Raw genomic sequence first — 13,791 nt, 5'->3', positions numbered from 1 at the left:
AGTATGACCAAATAAAACATCCTAGTATAACTGAATTATTCCCTTTAAAATGTAAAAATGTATCATTTTAAAGAGATAAATCACTCCAAAATAAAACACTGTCATCATTTATTCACCCGCATTACGTTTAAACCTGCACACTCTCTGTGGAACAAAAAATATATTTTGAGAAAGGTTTCTGTGGTTTTGTGCACATACAATGGAAGTCAATGTTGTTTGGTTAACAAGATTCTTCAAAGTATCTCCTTTGCTGTTCAGTGGCAGTTTTCATTTTGGGGTGAACCATCACCTTATTCATCCTGCGTTGATATTGTTTAACTGTTAATATAATTTTTGTTTTGACATAATTTACATACAATTATGGTTTCTAATTCTAAAACACACCACACATCAACATCAACAAAAAGCAACACTAAACAAGAAGTAGTTTGGGATAAAAAAACAACACCACACCAATATTCAAAACAGAAGAGGCAAGAGGTCCAAAAAGCCTTTCCATCAAATACTTCAACTGAGTTGATCTCCATACTGTTTCCTGAAACAGTCTCCAACAGGAAAGAATTCCCAGCAGCGTTCCTGGAACATCTTCCACACATACGACTCCTGTTGAATGTAATGGAGTTTAAATTAAAAAGAGAGTCTAAAAAGTTGTTTTGTATGTATGTGTACACCAAAATGTAGCCTTGAGTCATTTTAATCCGAAAGATCATTATTCAGTGGTTGCACATATTATTTCCCACACAATACTTTCACTGTCATGAAACATTTATTTATCTTTCTGTAATAAACAATTCATGACATTTGATGTTGTACCTGTCCTGTGTGTTCCGTCACATCCTTATTGATGAGGTACATTAGAAAGAACCTGAAGCGCAAACAAAACAAAACCTCATTTAACTCAAAATAAAAACAGCAAACATGTCCACCCATTTTTGTCCAATCATTGACAAGAAGTTAATTGTATCATCATGGATTTACATAAAAAACTGAGTACGTAAATACGGTATTATTGTACATTCTGATACAGGAGCAACACTGCATTTTTCACAATTACTTAAAGGAAAAGTATTTCTGCCCTTTATTCTAAGCCTTAAAGGTCCAATGTATTAAATGTAGCAGCATCTAGCGGTGATGTTGTGAATTACAACCAACAGCTCACTTCACCCCTCCCTTACGAAGAACTGTGGTGGCTGACACGGAACTAAGATGACATCACATTTTCACTTCTTTGCTGAATGAGATAACATATTTCCAAAACACGCTCTGTAGAGCAGTTTGTCCGTTTAGGGCAACTGTAGAAACCACATGGGAAATCCTGTTGCAAGGGGACGTGCGGTGTATGTGCATAGAAATAGTTCATTCTAAGATAAGATAATAAAAACATAACGCTTCAATATGTAAGGTCTTTATACACCTCTGAAGACATAGTTATGTATATTGTATTGCATTTCTGTAAATAGATCCTCCACAAAAATGGACCTTTAAATTACAAAAGTCAATAATAAAAGACAAAGCCCTGATGTTTGACCAAATGTTTTCAGTGGCCTAGCAGTACTCACAGGTAGTTGGCCAGGTTGTGCTCGTGAAGGGTGTGCGACTCAAACCCGTGAGGCACCGTGTCAAAGTACTCGCTACCAATGCCACACATAAAACACTTGGTCTGAACAAGACATAAAACAAGACTTAATGGCACGCCACGTTCATGGTTTAATAATGAATGATAAATGAACCGAAAACAAATTTCAAATAATTCATTTATAATATTTACCTCCATGTCCTCTTTAACCTGTTCCTGTTGGTCTCTCAACTCACCAAATGCATCAATGATCAGACCTGAAAGAAATGATTTGGTTTCAAAAGACATCACAACGGAGCAAGTCACAAAGCACAGTGACACTTTGAACGGCGGGTAGTTTTATCCCTCCGCACATTACACAATTCACTATCATCTCAAGGTTCTCAGATATCGTCCCATAAATCCCTTCTCAGCGTGGGGATGAATCTGTCTAGTGCCGCTCAGCACGAATCCGCCATTAGAGGACAAACTATATACGCTTTTATCGCTTTGGATAAAAGCGTCTGCCAAATGAATAAATATAACTAAAACAAAACTCATTTACTCATCGTCCTTATTGAAACGCTGTGCACGTGTCATTCGTTTCAGTTTCTAGTTCTGAGGCCGTATGTCAGCAGGAAAGTTCTCTTACCCTGAATGATGGCGAGAAGAATAACAATGACGAAGAAGAAGAACGTGATGTCGAAGATGATGCGATAGAACTCGAACTCATCGCCGGCTGGATCTTCGATTTCATCTCCGATCCCTCCTCCGGCTCTCACGCCAACGTACATGTGGAACATGTAACACTGTGTAGACGTATACAGTTTCACTAAACATATCTACTACAAATAGTTTGAGAGACTTTCGTAGCATCTTTTCTTCCTCTCTGAAGATACTTTTTTGCTGCTGTTTCTTTGTATTTAAATGGCATTTGTTTTAATGGCTAACCCGCTGAGAGAAAGATAAAAGACACTCACTGTGAGCATATCATCACATTTCATGTCCAATGATTCTCCGTCTTCACTTTTGTCGTAAAACTTGCGAAAGAAGTTAAAAGCGACCACCGTGTAGAGATACACAACAACAGCCAGGAGTCCCACTGTCAGGACCAGCTGAAACACACAGACGACATACTTTCATCTCATGCCTTTTAGATAAAAAGCCACACTTAAAGAGTATAAATGTCATGGCATTAGATAACACAAAACAAAAGAAAAACAGCTCAAACTAAACTTTCAAACAAATATATGAACAAGTTTGTGTTAAATGACCAAACAGAATGGGTCATTCTTAGTGGAATATGTCCATAGTTTAACACTGTGTTAGTGTCTATACAGGACATTTCAAACATAATACCTGCTTGCCGTTATGTGTAACAGATGACAATATCGTTCGCAGTGTTTTAAAACCCATGGCGATGTCCAAGAGATGGGCAGCGAAGAAAAATTTGTTATAATGGCCCAGAACAGACACAAAAATGTACCAGGTCAGGTAAAGGAAAGACTGGGAGAAACCAAGAGAAACAAACACAAAGACACAATCTAATGTTAGATTTATCCTATTGATGGCTGTTTAAAGATATTTTCTGATGTGAGATGTTCAGGTTTCTTACATTGTCTGTGAAAACCACTCCCAGCTTCCATATTTGGTACTTCATATCAATGGTGTTTAATCTGAAATCACGAAAAAGAGTTTTGCTTGTCATATTAACCACTGCTGCCATCATCTGGCACCTGGCGATATCATTTCTGAATTGACCGTCTCATTGTGGTTCAATAAAAGCAAGTTTGATTTCATCCATAACTCACAAGGAACCCTTTGGTACAGGTTTCTTCCTCTCCTGAGTGTCAGAGCTGAAATCCAGCGCAGCTTTAACCAAACCTAGCAGTTCTCGAACCCGCGCCGAACCGTACATGTCTTCGTATTTTGCCATCACCTTCAGCATTAAAAGCCATCACAGAACACATAGAGTTCAAACCATGTGATTTACTGTCAGTAACTGTAAAAACATCCAGGGAAAGATAAATGCTACTCATGTTAACCCTGAAGTATTAATGTTTTCCTCGTAACTCATCTCACACCATTTGTGCTACGGACATGATATGATACATCAAATCTTATTGTGCGGGGTCTGCTTGTACTTCTCCAAGCCATTAGATTGATGATTTTAACCTGGCCGATGATAAAACGGGTGAGGAAAAACATAGAGTTGCTATGAAGGATTTGCTTGAGGATCAGAATAAGACGGTTGACTCTTTCAACTTGGGCTTTTTGGTTATAAGCGTTCTTCCAAATATCTTTCTCTGTGTTCATCAGAAGAAAGAAATGTATACAGATTTGGAACAACTCGAAGGTGAGGAAAGGATGACATCATTTTCATTTTTGGGTGAAGTATCCCTTTAAAATGTATTAAATTGTAATTTTATGCAGATGTTACCGTTGTCATATATCATTCCAAAATCTTGTGAGAATAAATGTAATATGTTAACCTTACTTTTCTTTTCACAAATTTATCCCAGTAATTACTCGGGTACGATCTGAAAAACAGAGAACAAGAGAGGTAAACCATTTTTACTGTCTGGCATTGAAAGATCCACATTAAATATTAAACTGATTTAGGACGACATATTGCTTATGAATGTTTAAGTCCGTTTTTGGAAACGGTTTCGGGGCTCTTACGGCGTGTTGATGACCATCCTGTCCCACTGGCCTTTAATGTCATCTTCTGAAGGTTGCTCTGTGATGTAGAGCCCATCGAACTCCAGTTTACGAGCCAGTTCCTTCTCTCGCTTAAAAATGACTAAAGGAACCTGTCAGCGATCAGAGCATTTCAAACCCAGTTAAAGGACAGGCATGTACCCTGGGGTCCAAAACATATACTTTTGGATAGGATAGACTACAGATCCTCACAGTCTATGTGTATGGACAGAAAATATCTGTATCAATAACAGCAATATTAGGGAATTCTTAAAGTCGATTTTCAGCTTTTCAATCAAAATGTTACATACACTAAAAATCAGGGTGATTCACAATGCCAAATGGATCCATACCCATATCCACATATGTGCATACATTTCTTTGTTCTGCTAAACACAAAGGAAGATATATGGAAGTAAATGGGGGATGAGATTTGTTTGGTTACTGACATTCTTCCAAATATCTTCCTTTGATTTTACCAGAACAAATAAATTGATGCAGGTTTAGAACAATCTGAGTGTGAGCAAATGATGACAGAATTTAAGAAGCACCTTTATCTTTAAGAGTGTAGGATGATGTAAAAATTTGGCTAAACTGGGCTTGCAAAGGCATGTACAACTGATGCATGTGTTATATTGTGTGCGTGACCTTCAGACAGTAATAGCCGATAATACAGCAGAGCGAGATGAGTGTGTGCAGAAAAGCCAGACTGTGAAGAATCATTTTCATGTAGCCGCTGTTCTCCTCCAGCTCATAATAAACTTTCTGTGAATCCTTGTTGCAGGAATCACACAGCTTGATCTCCACATCATCATCATTGTCGATGACGGTCGATGAAACCTACAAATACATGTATAATTGAGACATTTTGGTCCCGCTTCTGTGCGAGCAATATTAAAAAGCTCACCTTGTAGAACAGCAGAATAAAATTGATGGCAAAAGCAAAGCACAGGGCCAACAATCTCATGTTGTAGAAATTTCTTGCAAAGCAGTTCTGAAGAGAAAATGAAGACGCTGTACAGGTCATCAGATTAAATATAGCGCCCATATGGTTAACCTTCTGTTAGAATGCTTGTAAAACAACAGAGAACCAGAGAAAGCAGCATACCAGCAGTTTGGTCTTCTGAGAGCAGACTGTTTTCCAAATGAATGATTTTTGGACTTCAGTTTCCTCAGGTTTAGAAGAGCCGAGCTTTCTACCTCTGCCTTTAGTCTTCTTTTCTATCTTCTCACCTTCTTTTCCACTTGGAAATGTAAATGCAATGTCTTTATTTAGTTTATAAAGCATTATATAACTCGCAATTGTTTTAGCCAAAGAAGCTGTCAAATATGTTTCCACCTAATGTCGTGCAAATATCACAGCTAATAGAAACGAAGCATTGTGGATTTGCATATTGTTGCAGAGGGACTTATTCTTGTCATTCTGAGATATTTCAATTTCACACTCAAATTGTTCATGTCTGGACAGCTTAAATACCCATTTGAAGTGTGGAGAATATTAAAACATTTCTTCATAGTTTTCCTGAGCTGCCCGCAGGGTACAGTAACGATACACCTGAAAGCTGAAAAGCGGTATTCCCTGGAAAAGCAGCAGTATTTCTCTCATTTAAATGAGTGAGTTTGATCGTCTCATGGTCTGGAGCACTTACATAGTTCTCTCATCCTCTGAAGCCTGCGCCTTCTCAGTGACTTCCACCTTTGGTAATAACGACAAAGCAGAAATGAATGTAGGTAGAACACAAATGTCCACTTAGTTGGCAAATGTTGAAAGTGGATGTAGATTAACACACGCATTTTGAAGGTGGACATACTGTAAATGTTCACACATTTTGACAGAAATGGTTCAAAGTAGACTCTAATGTGCATACTTGCTTTCGCTCATTAGAAATGTCAACTTTATGTATACAAATGTCCAAAAATGAACAAGACTAGTTACTAAACCATGAAAAAGTACAAAATGCGTGCTTTATATGCTTTGAACTCTTGACCTGAAATTGAGACATGTGTAGAAGTTCATCCAGGCCGGCTTGTTGGTCACCTCTAAACAACGCATACTTCCCTCCCTCCTTTTTCAGACACAAACCGAAAATATCTGTGAGGAGCTGAGGGTCCCTTGACACCGCAGACAGATCCAGACTCACACCTCTCAGATTATCCTGAGATGGAACTGCATGCATGTAACTGTGATTTTCTCTGACGGCTTCTTCATCCCCTGTGACCTCAACCATGGTAGGATCCCGAGGGTCACCCAAAATGTCAGCTAGTTTCATCTCTTTCGCCACGTCAATGATCCATCCGCTCAAGAAGATGTGGTAGAGCAGATAGAGGTTAAACCAAACCACACCCAAAACACCACGTGTGATGAGCAGAAGAACAGTTTGGAAGACGGAGAAGATTGCTGAGATGATACTCTTGATGGATATTTCCTTTGTGCGCTTACGGATGCTACGTACAGAGAAAAGATTCATCACAGGAAGATGTTGTGAATCTTGGGTCATCCTGTTATTGTCTGAAAGGCTTTTCGCCTTTTCTTTCTCTTCATCTTTTGATTTTGGTTCCTCCCAACACTCTGAACCTGAGATCTGCGCAGCTAGCTGCATTTCAAAGATGGTGTCTTCGCAGAAGTTGACAAACAGTTCCATCTTTTCCTTCCCTCCTCCCTTATTTACGACATCAAAAATGAACTGCCGCTTGCTCTCTTTCACCTGAATGAACATATAAATACTTTGAGAACATCCATGGTTTAACAACACTACCAATACAAGTTGGAACAAACATTTCCAAAGGGAATTATATAAGATACATAATAGTGGACCACCAAAAGAGCACTGGTAAATAATCTTTTATAACCTGTGGTTTCTCCCACTGTGTGCGGCTGGATTCACTTATCTCGAAGTAGACCCTCTCAATCCGTTTCCCGCTACCCAGGATTTCGATCCTCCCCAGGTGAGATTGGAAATACTTAAGCACGCTGTCCGCCAGCTCCAGAAAATTCTGCAAGTGGGCATCATTGGGCATATGCTCGGACAGATTGGTCAGAAGAACGGCCACGTTGAAACCGATATCTTTGGCGGGTTCATGGAAACGCGTCACAAACTCCTGGTAATCCAAAAACTCGCTTTCTGCCGTCACTGCGCAGGACAGCAGAAACTCCATCTCTGACTGGGAATAACGCTTGAAGCTTTCCATGGCTCGCTGGAAGTCCTTTCTGGAAATGAGTCCTTTGCCATCCGGGTCATATTCTTTGAAAGCATCAGAAGACGTGAGGTCTTTGAGTTTGAGGAACATATCAAAGAACTTGAGGATCATCTCGACATTGCTAGATGATTCCACCAGCATGTCCACCATCTGTTTGCCAATGGTCCCATTTACCACATTACCTAGAAACACAAAGCATCATTTATACATTTAAAACGAATCCAGGACTCTTCATTTACTCATAGGCATCCACATGTGTCACAAGCAAAACAGGGTGTGCATGAAAAATAAGAAAACATCTTTGAAATTCATTCTACCTTCAAGCATGGAAAGCAGCATCACCACCATGTCTTTTTGTAAGTCCATCAAAGCCTTCAACAGCTCTATCTGACTGGAATCCTGCATACAAAGATTTTCTTTTAATGTCTCTTTAGTTTTTGTATTTGTAATCTGCAATAAATGAATAAGATTTATGATAATTTGTCCACAAACCTGAGAAAGCTTCATCTGCAGGTGAGCAAACACATGGAGGAAGCCCACTACAGCATCCCACAGGCGACTGTGGGCCAGACTCTGCTGGTTACCAGTACATGGTCCCTAAACAACACATTAAATTGGGGATTTTTACATAAATTATATTACAGAACCATTTTTTTATAAAATGTTTTTTGTACGCACACGCCTGGCCCAAATTTAACTTCCGGTCCATGTTTGCTAGGTCCATTAGCTAGTGGCTAATAATATCACTATTTATAATATATTTCATTTATATTAATAGTAATTTATTTAAATATTTTATTATATAATAATTGTATTAAACAAACAATTTGTTGAATTTTATTGTATATTTATTTTATTAAACAAACGGTTTGTTGAATGGATCTTGTAACTTTGTTGCATTTAAGACTAGCAAAGTAATTGTTCTTCTACTGGTAACTATTTCACCTCGGAAAACAGCCAACTGGTTTTATTTAGATTACCTTATTATTGTATGTACATAAAGGAAGGGTGTTGAGTAAATTTTGGAAAATTGTTATATATTTTGTGAACTATTCCTTTTAATGTGAGGGAATAATATGTGTCTGCTTCTGCGTAGATTGCAAAATAATAAGCAGTTTTTACACATCCCTGCTGATGCATTTGTATACAGTATGTGTTGTTATTCATGTACACTTACCTGAATGTATTCAGTGAGTGTGTTGAACACCTGCTTGGCCACGCTGATGGCTTTGGAGAAGTTATGCTGACCACGCTCATCAATCACATCCTTCCCTGAATAATACCAGTAGAAATCGCTGATGGACTCCTGCAGATATGAACCCATCCATCATTCTCAGTATCACACACAGAAATGGAGGTGGCCTGTCAGCAGTGAATGGTTAATGGAATCATTATTCAGCTACAAACGTTCTTACTGTTTCGAGTTCTTCTGCAACAAGGAAATTCCTTGCTGAAAATCTCCAACCACTTACAGCACCAAACATGCATTTGTAGTCCCATTTTCAACCACATTACACACAGGCTAAATTAAAGGGTTAAGAGAATAGTGTTTAGACTTGTGTTGAAGCTGTTTGTCTCGCCTGGACGCGGAGTAAGTAATCCACAGTAGAGATGATGATGTTGACTGTTGTGTTGTTTCCAGTTTGAGTCCTCAGGTAATTCTGAAAACCTGGGGAGGCAAAACATCTTTGTTGTCTGTAGTGCAGGTGTATATGGTTTCTCTTTAAAAACAAACAAAACTTAAATACACTTTTGTGGCCAGCCTGCTGTGACTGTCCACATTTATTAAAAATAACATGCAGAATAAAAATAGCTGCAGCAATGACAGATATTCAATCTATGTCCATACAAACCTGTGTTGTGACCTTCGCAAAGAAGCTGAAGAAATCGGAAAAGGTCGCAGGTCAGCTGTTCATCTGCCATTACCCTATCACCTGAGAGAGAGATTCAGCAGACGGTAAATAAAAAGACAAATCTGCCCCTTCATGAAGTGCTCGTTCATATGTCAAGGATTTACCTGAACTGTCTTCGACACCCACTCCTAAACTCTCAGCTTTGATCTGCCTCTCAAACACATTCAAATCCAGCACACTGTGACATAAAAATGACATCGCCAACATCAAAAACAAACCCCTCTTCTATACAAACAAACACAGACACTCAGCAGACACTTCCATTACAGCAAATGAACAGGTTGATGAGGAAAAAGTGATGTAAAACTGTGGTCCTTTCTGCTGATTATGCCCAGAAACTTTCAAATTGAACACGGAGTTAGGGTGACAGGCGATAAATGAGCTAACAAAGCACTTTGCCGTTTTCAGGAGCTTTCAGTCTCAGAATGCATTAGCAAATAAAAGCAAACCTGCAAGACTCCATCAGTCCGACCAGACTATGAAAGAAAGCCACATCTCGCTTCTGCATCAGGTAAACCCGCATATTCTGGAAATGTAAAGGTGATGGGAAGGATTCAACAACAAAGCACCAGGAAGTCGCTTATAATCCAAACCAATGTCCAAACACTTTGCATCATAGTGGTGAGCTCATTTTCAAACCCACTTGCTGGACCGAAGTATTTCCTCCATTTAGTAATGCGATGCCAAGCTTTAATGTGGCTGCCACCATGGGTCCCATTTCACCTAGTTCATAAAACATAGAATAACATCTGAGTATCGAAAACAGGTCAGAAAAAAGCCAGACTGCACTGACTAAACAAAACTAAAGATATTCAAATAGTAATAGGTTAGAGTCGGACAAAGTGGGTGACTTTGCACTGTTTATCAATTTGCTTAATCTGAGGGATCTCGACTCTATAGAATGCTGACAGTTCATGTAAATCAACCCCAATTAATCCACCCATGAGTTCAGACCGATACCTCTGCTGGCACTGAGGTTCTGTAAGACCATCTCGGCAGCTCCACGCTCATGTAGTCGGGCCTGCTGATACTGCAGCCTCTGCTTCTCAATCTCTTTTTCCTACAAAGTCAATTAGTGAATCAATTCACAAAGAAATAAACCATATCAACTGTTCCTCTTCCCATTTTTCGTGTAGTCAATCATTCATTACGTAATCAATGAGGCGGACGTGTAACACGCCAGCTTCTTCTACATCTCCAGTTCTGTCTCTTTCTTCTGAAATAAATCGATACCAAATCAGACAAACTGTCCCACAACCCTTCCGGTTCCCCTTTGCTGACCTCAAATGATTTCAGCCCATCTTCATCTTGGTTTTCCTCGCTGTGACAACTCTGTAAGGACGTTACAGGTCAGCAAGGTTTTTGTGAATCTTGCAGTGGAAATGTGAATCAGACCCAACAGCAGCTCTTACCCTGGCCATGATGTTCCCATAGCATATGTACAGACCATCTTCCTCTAGTTTGCTAAAAAAAGGAAAATAAAGTCAACATTGGCTGCTAGGAGGGTAACATTAATGTTGTGTTAAAGCCCATATAAGGGCTTTCGACACTGTTACATTCATTCTAAACCTAAACACTTTACAAAACGAGGTATTCGGTTGTTTAAAGTGACCGCGCACTATTTTTTTCAGGCAGTTTGACGCTGTAGTATTTATCCAATCATGACTGTTGACACAGATAAGCCAGGATTCTGTTCACCTGGGGTTTAGAATAACCCATTTCAAGTAGGAAAAGCCCTGTAGTAAATACAATTTTGCCTTAAAAGGGATAGTTCACACAAAAGCATAAATTCATCATTTACTCTCCCTGTTGCATTTCAAACTTGACATGAACAGAACATAAAATATATTTTGAAAAATATTGATAACCGTACAACACTTTCCCCCATTTACTTCCATTGTATGGACACAAAACAAATTAGATATTTCTTAAAATATCTTCAGTTATGTTCTGTATAACAAAGAAAAAGGAATAGTGTGAATAAACGACGACATCATTTTTTTGTGGACTATCACTTAAGGAGCCACAATAGTTACATACTCCAAAGTTAAACTTATTTTGCACGTGATTCATTGTCCAAAAAACACAAAAGAAACAATATTAAAGATGAATTTCACTGATAGCAAAAACGTATTGTGTAGTCAAAATCTGACATCACAATCTTACCGGCTTCAAGGGTCAAACATTTACATTAAGTCATTTATCAGACGCTTTTATCCAAAGCGACTTACAAAGAGTTCAGGGAGCAATAAGCGATATGTCATAAAGGAGCAATAGTACAATAGGTGCTAAAACATGCTGCTATGTTTCATAACCTCCAATTCTAGTGAACCACACACGCTAAACAACATTTTACAGTCATCACAGGAAATGGAATGCTGGTTTTACTTTATTTATTTAACTACCTTAACTAGAAATAAACTGTCTGATTGACCATTCCCGGAGAAGCACAGAAATTTGCGCTGGTTTAAGTCGGTCTTTTCATTGGGGAGGATCTACACGCAAAACCACACAAACACATGAATCCATCATACACATACTCACACATACATACAAACCTCCTCTCAGTCAATGCACTTCGTCTGAAGAGACTGATAAGCTGACAGAGCGGATCAATCATTTTGCTTTGCTTCGTTCCCTCTTTTAAAATCTTTACATGAGCTGCTTTCTGATTGGGGAAAAAATATTTTATTTACCACAGAATCCATCCCGAAAAAGTTCAAGGTATAAAATACACATGAAAAACTGACAAATGATAGTCAAGCACTATCGGCCTCACAGCTAAATCTTCAATCAGTCTATCCTCAGGTGAGCCGCATGTGTTCTGTAGCCAGATTCGCTCGTATCCCTGAAGGAAGAGGTTTCCCGCTTTGTGCCTACAGAAGATGACAAATGTCACATTAAGTCCAGTCATTAACATTAGATTCAATCTATTCAAACATAACAATGACAAAATGTCCTCTTTAACCGAATGCTCATTCCACAACAGCCATTCAGATGTTATCACTCAGAAAATTAACAACGCAATTTGAACAGCAAATGGGCTTGTCATAATACATTATGCATGTCATAATGTCTTTCACTAAATACCTGGGCAGATTGTACAAAGGTGCCATCCTTAAGCAGGCCACTACAGCCCGCTTTCTCTGTTTGGACAGCATCTTATGCCACACGGCCCTCTTCATTTTCTGAGGGTGTTCCACCTGATCGAAATCAAACAATCGATAATTACAATAAGAATATCATAAGAATATTTGGTAAAATGTGACCCTGGACAACAAAACCAGTCTGATGTGTCAATTTTTCCAATGCTGGATGAATAAGCTTTCCGGTGATGTATTTCTGTTGCTGGGTTCACACCAAACGCAAACAATTGCAATCCATGCTCCTTATTACTCGCGGGAAAAGTTTGTTATTTCCCGTGAGACAAATATTTCATCCTTTTCGGAAGACCATATTGACCGGGTTGGCAATACAACTATTTCAAACTATGAAATTACTGAGAAAATCGGTAGAAAATTTACAAGATATCTTCATGAAACAAGTTCTTTACTTAGATTGCCACAAAAATTCCTGTGCTACTTAAGACTGGTTTTGTGATTCAGGGTCACAGATAACAATATCAGTCAACGCTGGAGACATACTCTGGTGACTAGCAAGTCAGCTTTAAAGCATAAAAGGGAAGAAGATCCATTTCAGAAACAGGTTAATATAGTTTATTAAAACTATTGAAACATTTCTGTTTATTGATATGAAATAAAATAATGGGCTTAATATTTTTGGAAAAACTTAAACTAACAAAAAGTAGAAATGTACACCCAGCAAAAGTTGAGAGACAACAATAATTAACAAAATATTATTAATCAATAATTAATCTTAAATGAATACAAAATAAATTAAAATTGAACTCATATACCAATAACTTCAAATGTTCGAAAAATGAAAAATGTAACTAAAATACAAACAAAATATATAAAACTTTTTTTTAAATAAAACTACAATAAACTATAAGTACTCACACAGAAGCCATTTTAGTTGACTAAAACTAAAACCATTTAAACCCTCTTTTAACTACTGTACAATTTATCGCCAAAAAATGATCTGTCTAAATATAAATATAATATAAATATCAAATATAAACTAGACTAAAACTAAAGTTATACAGCATAAAAAATTAAATCGCAAAACCACAAAAAAATTACAAATAATAATAATAATCATAATCAAACATGAAAACATAAAAATCAAAACTTTGATAAATGCAAAAGCAATGATTGGAAAAACTTTTTATGGTATATTGAGTTCAACAGAAGATTTTTACAGTAAATAATGATTGATACTGAGACTAAACATTGCTTACCCTATCTCCAATGGCATTATATAGTAACCAATAATATGCCATCTTTAAATGTCCTAATAGTGTAA

The 13,791-nt window shown here is 37.9% G+C and overlaps 1 protein-coding gene across 1 annotated transcript in view; it reads right to left on the bottom strand.

Annotated features, from left to right (window-relative positions):
* Nucleotides 1-507: 507 nt before the first annotated feature.
* ryr2b (ryanodine receptor 2b (cardiac)) overlaps nucleotides 508-13,791 on the bottom strand; it is a gene marked incomplete at both ends in the record, with an annotated part of 43,349 nt that continues 30,065 nt past the window's right edge. Inside the window, 29 exon segments of the mRNA XM_079459361.1 lie at nucleotides 508-603; nucleotides 814-865; nucleotides 1,560-1,660; nucleotides 1,769-1,833; nucleotides 2,208-2,364; nucleotides 2,536-2,670; nucleotides 2,915-3,061; nucleotides 3,171-3,231; nucleotides 3,367-3,494; nucleotides 4,053-4,095; nucleotides 4,238-4,368; nucleotides 4,904-5,095; nucleotides 5,099-5,119; nucleotides 5,121-5,249; nucleotides 6,244-6,960; nucleotides 7,106-7,635; nucleotides 7,771-7,852; nucleotides 7,946-8,050; nucleotides 8,631-8,759; nucleotides 9,034-9,122; nucleotides 9,307-9,387; nucleotides 9,471-9,544; nucleotides 9,816-9,892; nucleotides 10,010-10,089; nucleotides 10,327-10,426; nucleotides 10,648-10,698; nucleotides 10,779-10,830; nucleotides 12,117-12,242; nucleotides 12,457-12,569. Of these exon segments, the coding sequence (XP_079315487.1) occupies nucleotides 508-603; nucleotides 814-865; nucleotides 1,560-1,660; nucleotides 1,769-1,833; nucleotides 2,208-2,364; nucleotides 2,536-2,670; nucleotides 2,915-3,061; nucleotides 3,171-3,231; nucleotides 3,367-3,494; nucleotides 4,053-4,095; nucleotides 4,238-4,368; nucleotides 4,904-5,095; nucleotides 5,099-5,119; nucleotides 5,121-5,249; nucleotides 6,244-6,960; nucleotides 7,106-7,635; nucleotides 7,771-7,852; nucleotides 7,946-8,050; nucleotides 8,631-8,759; nucleotides 9,034-9,122; nucleotides 9,307-9,387; nucleotides 9,471-9,544; nucleotides 9,816-9,892; nucleotides 10,010-10,089; nucleotides 10,327-10,426; nucleotides 10,648-10,698; nucleotides 10,779-10,830; nucleotides 12,117-12,242; nucleotides 12,457-12,569 (3,864 nt within the window).

This window comes from Barbatula barbatula (genome assembly GCF_947034865.1).
Source record: "Barbatula barbatula genome assembly, chromosome: 6".
Taxonomy (NCBI): Eukaryota; Metazoa; Chordata; class Actinopteri; order Cypriniformes; family Nemacheilidae; genus Barbatula; species Barbatula barbatula.
This window is presented reverse-complemented; position numbering and strand designations above follow the sequence as displayed.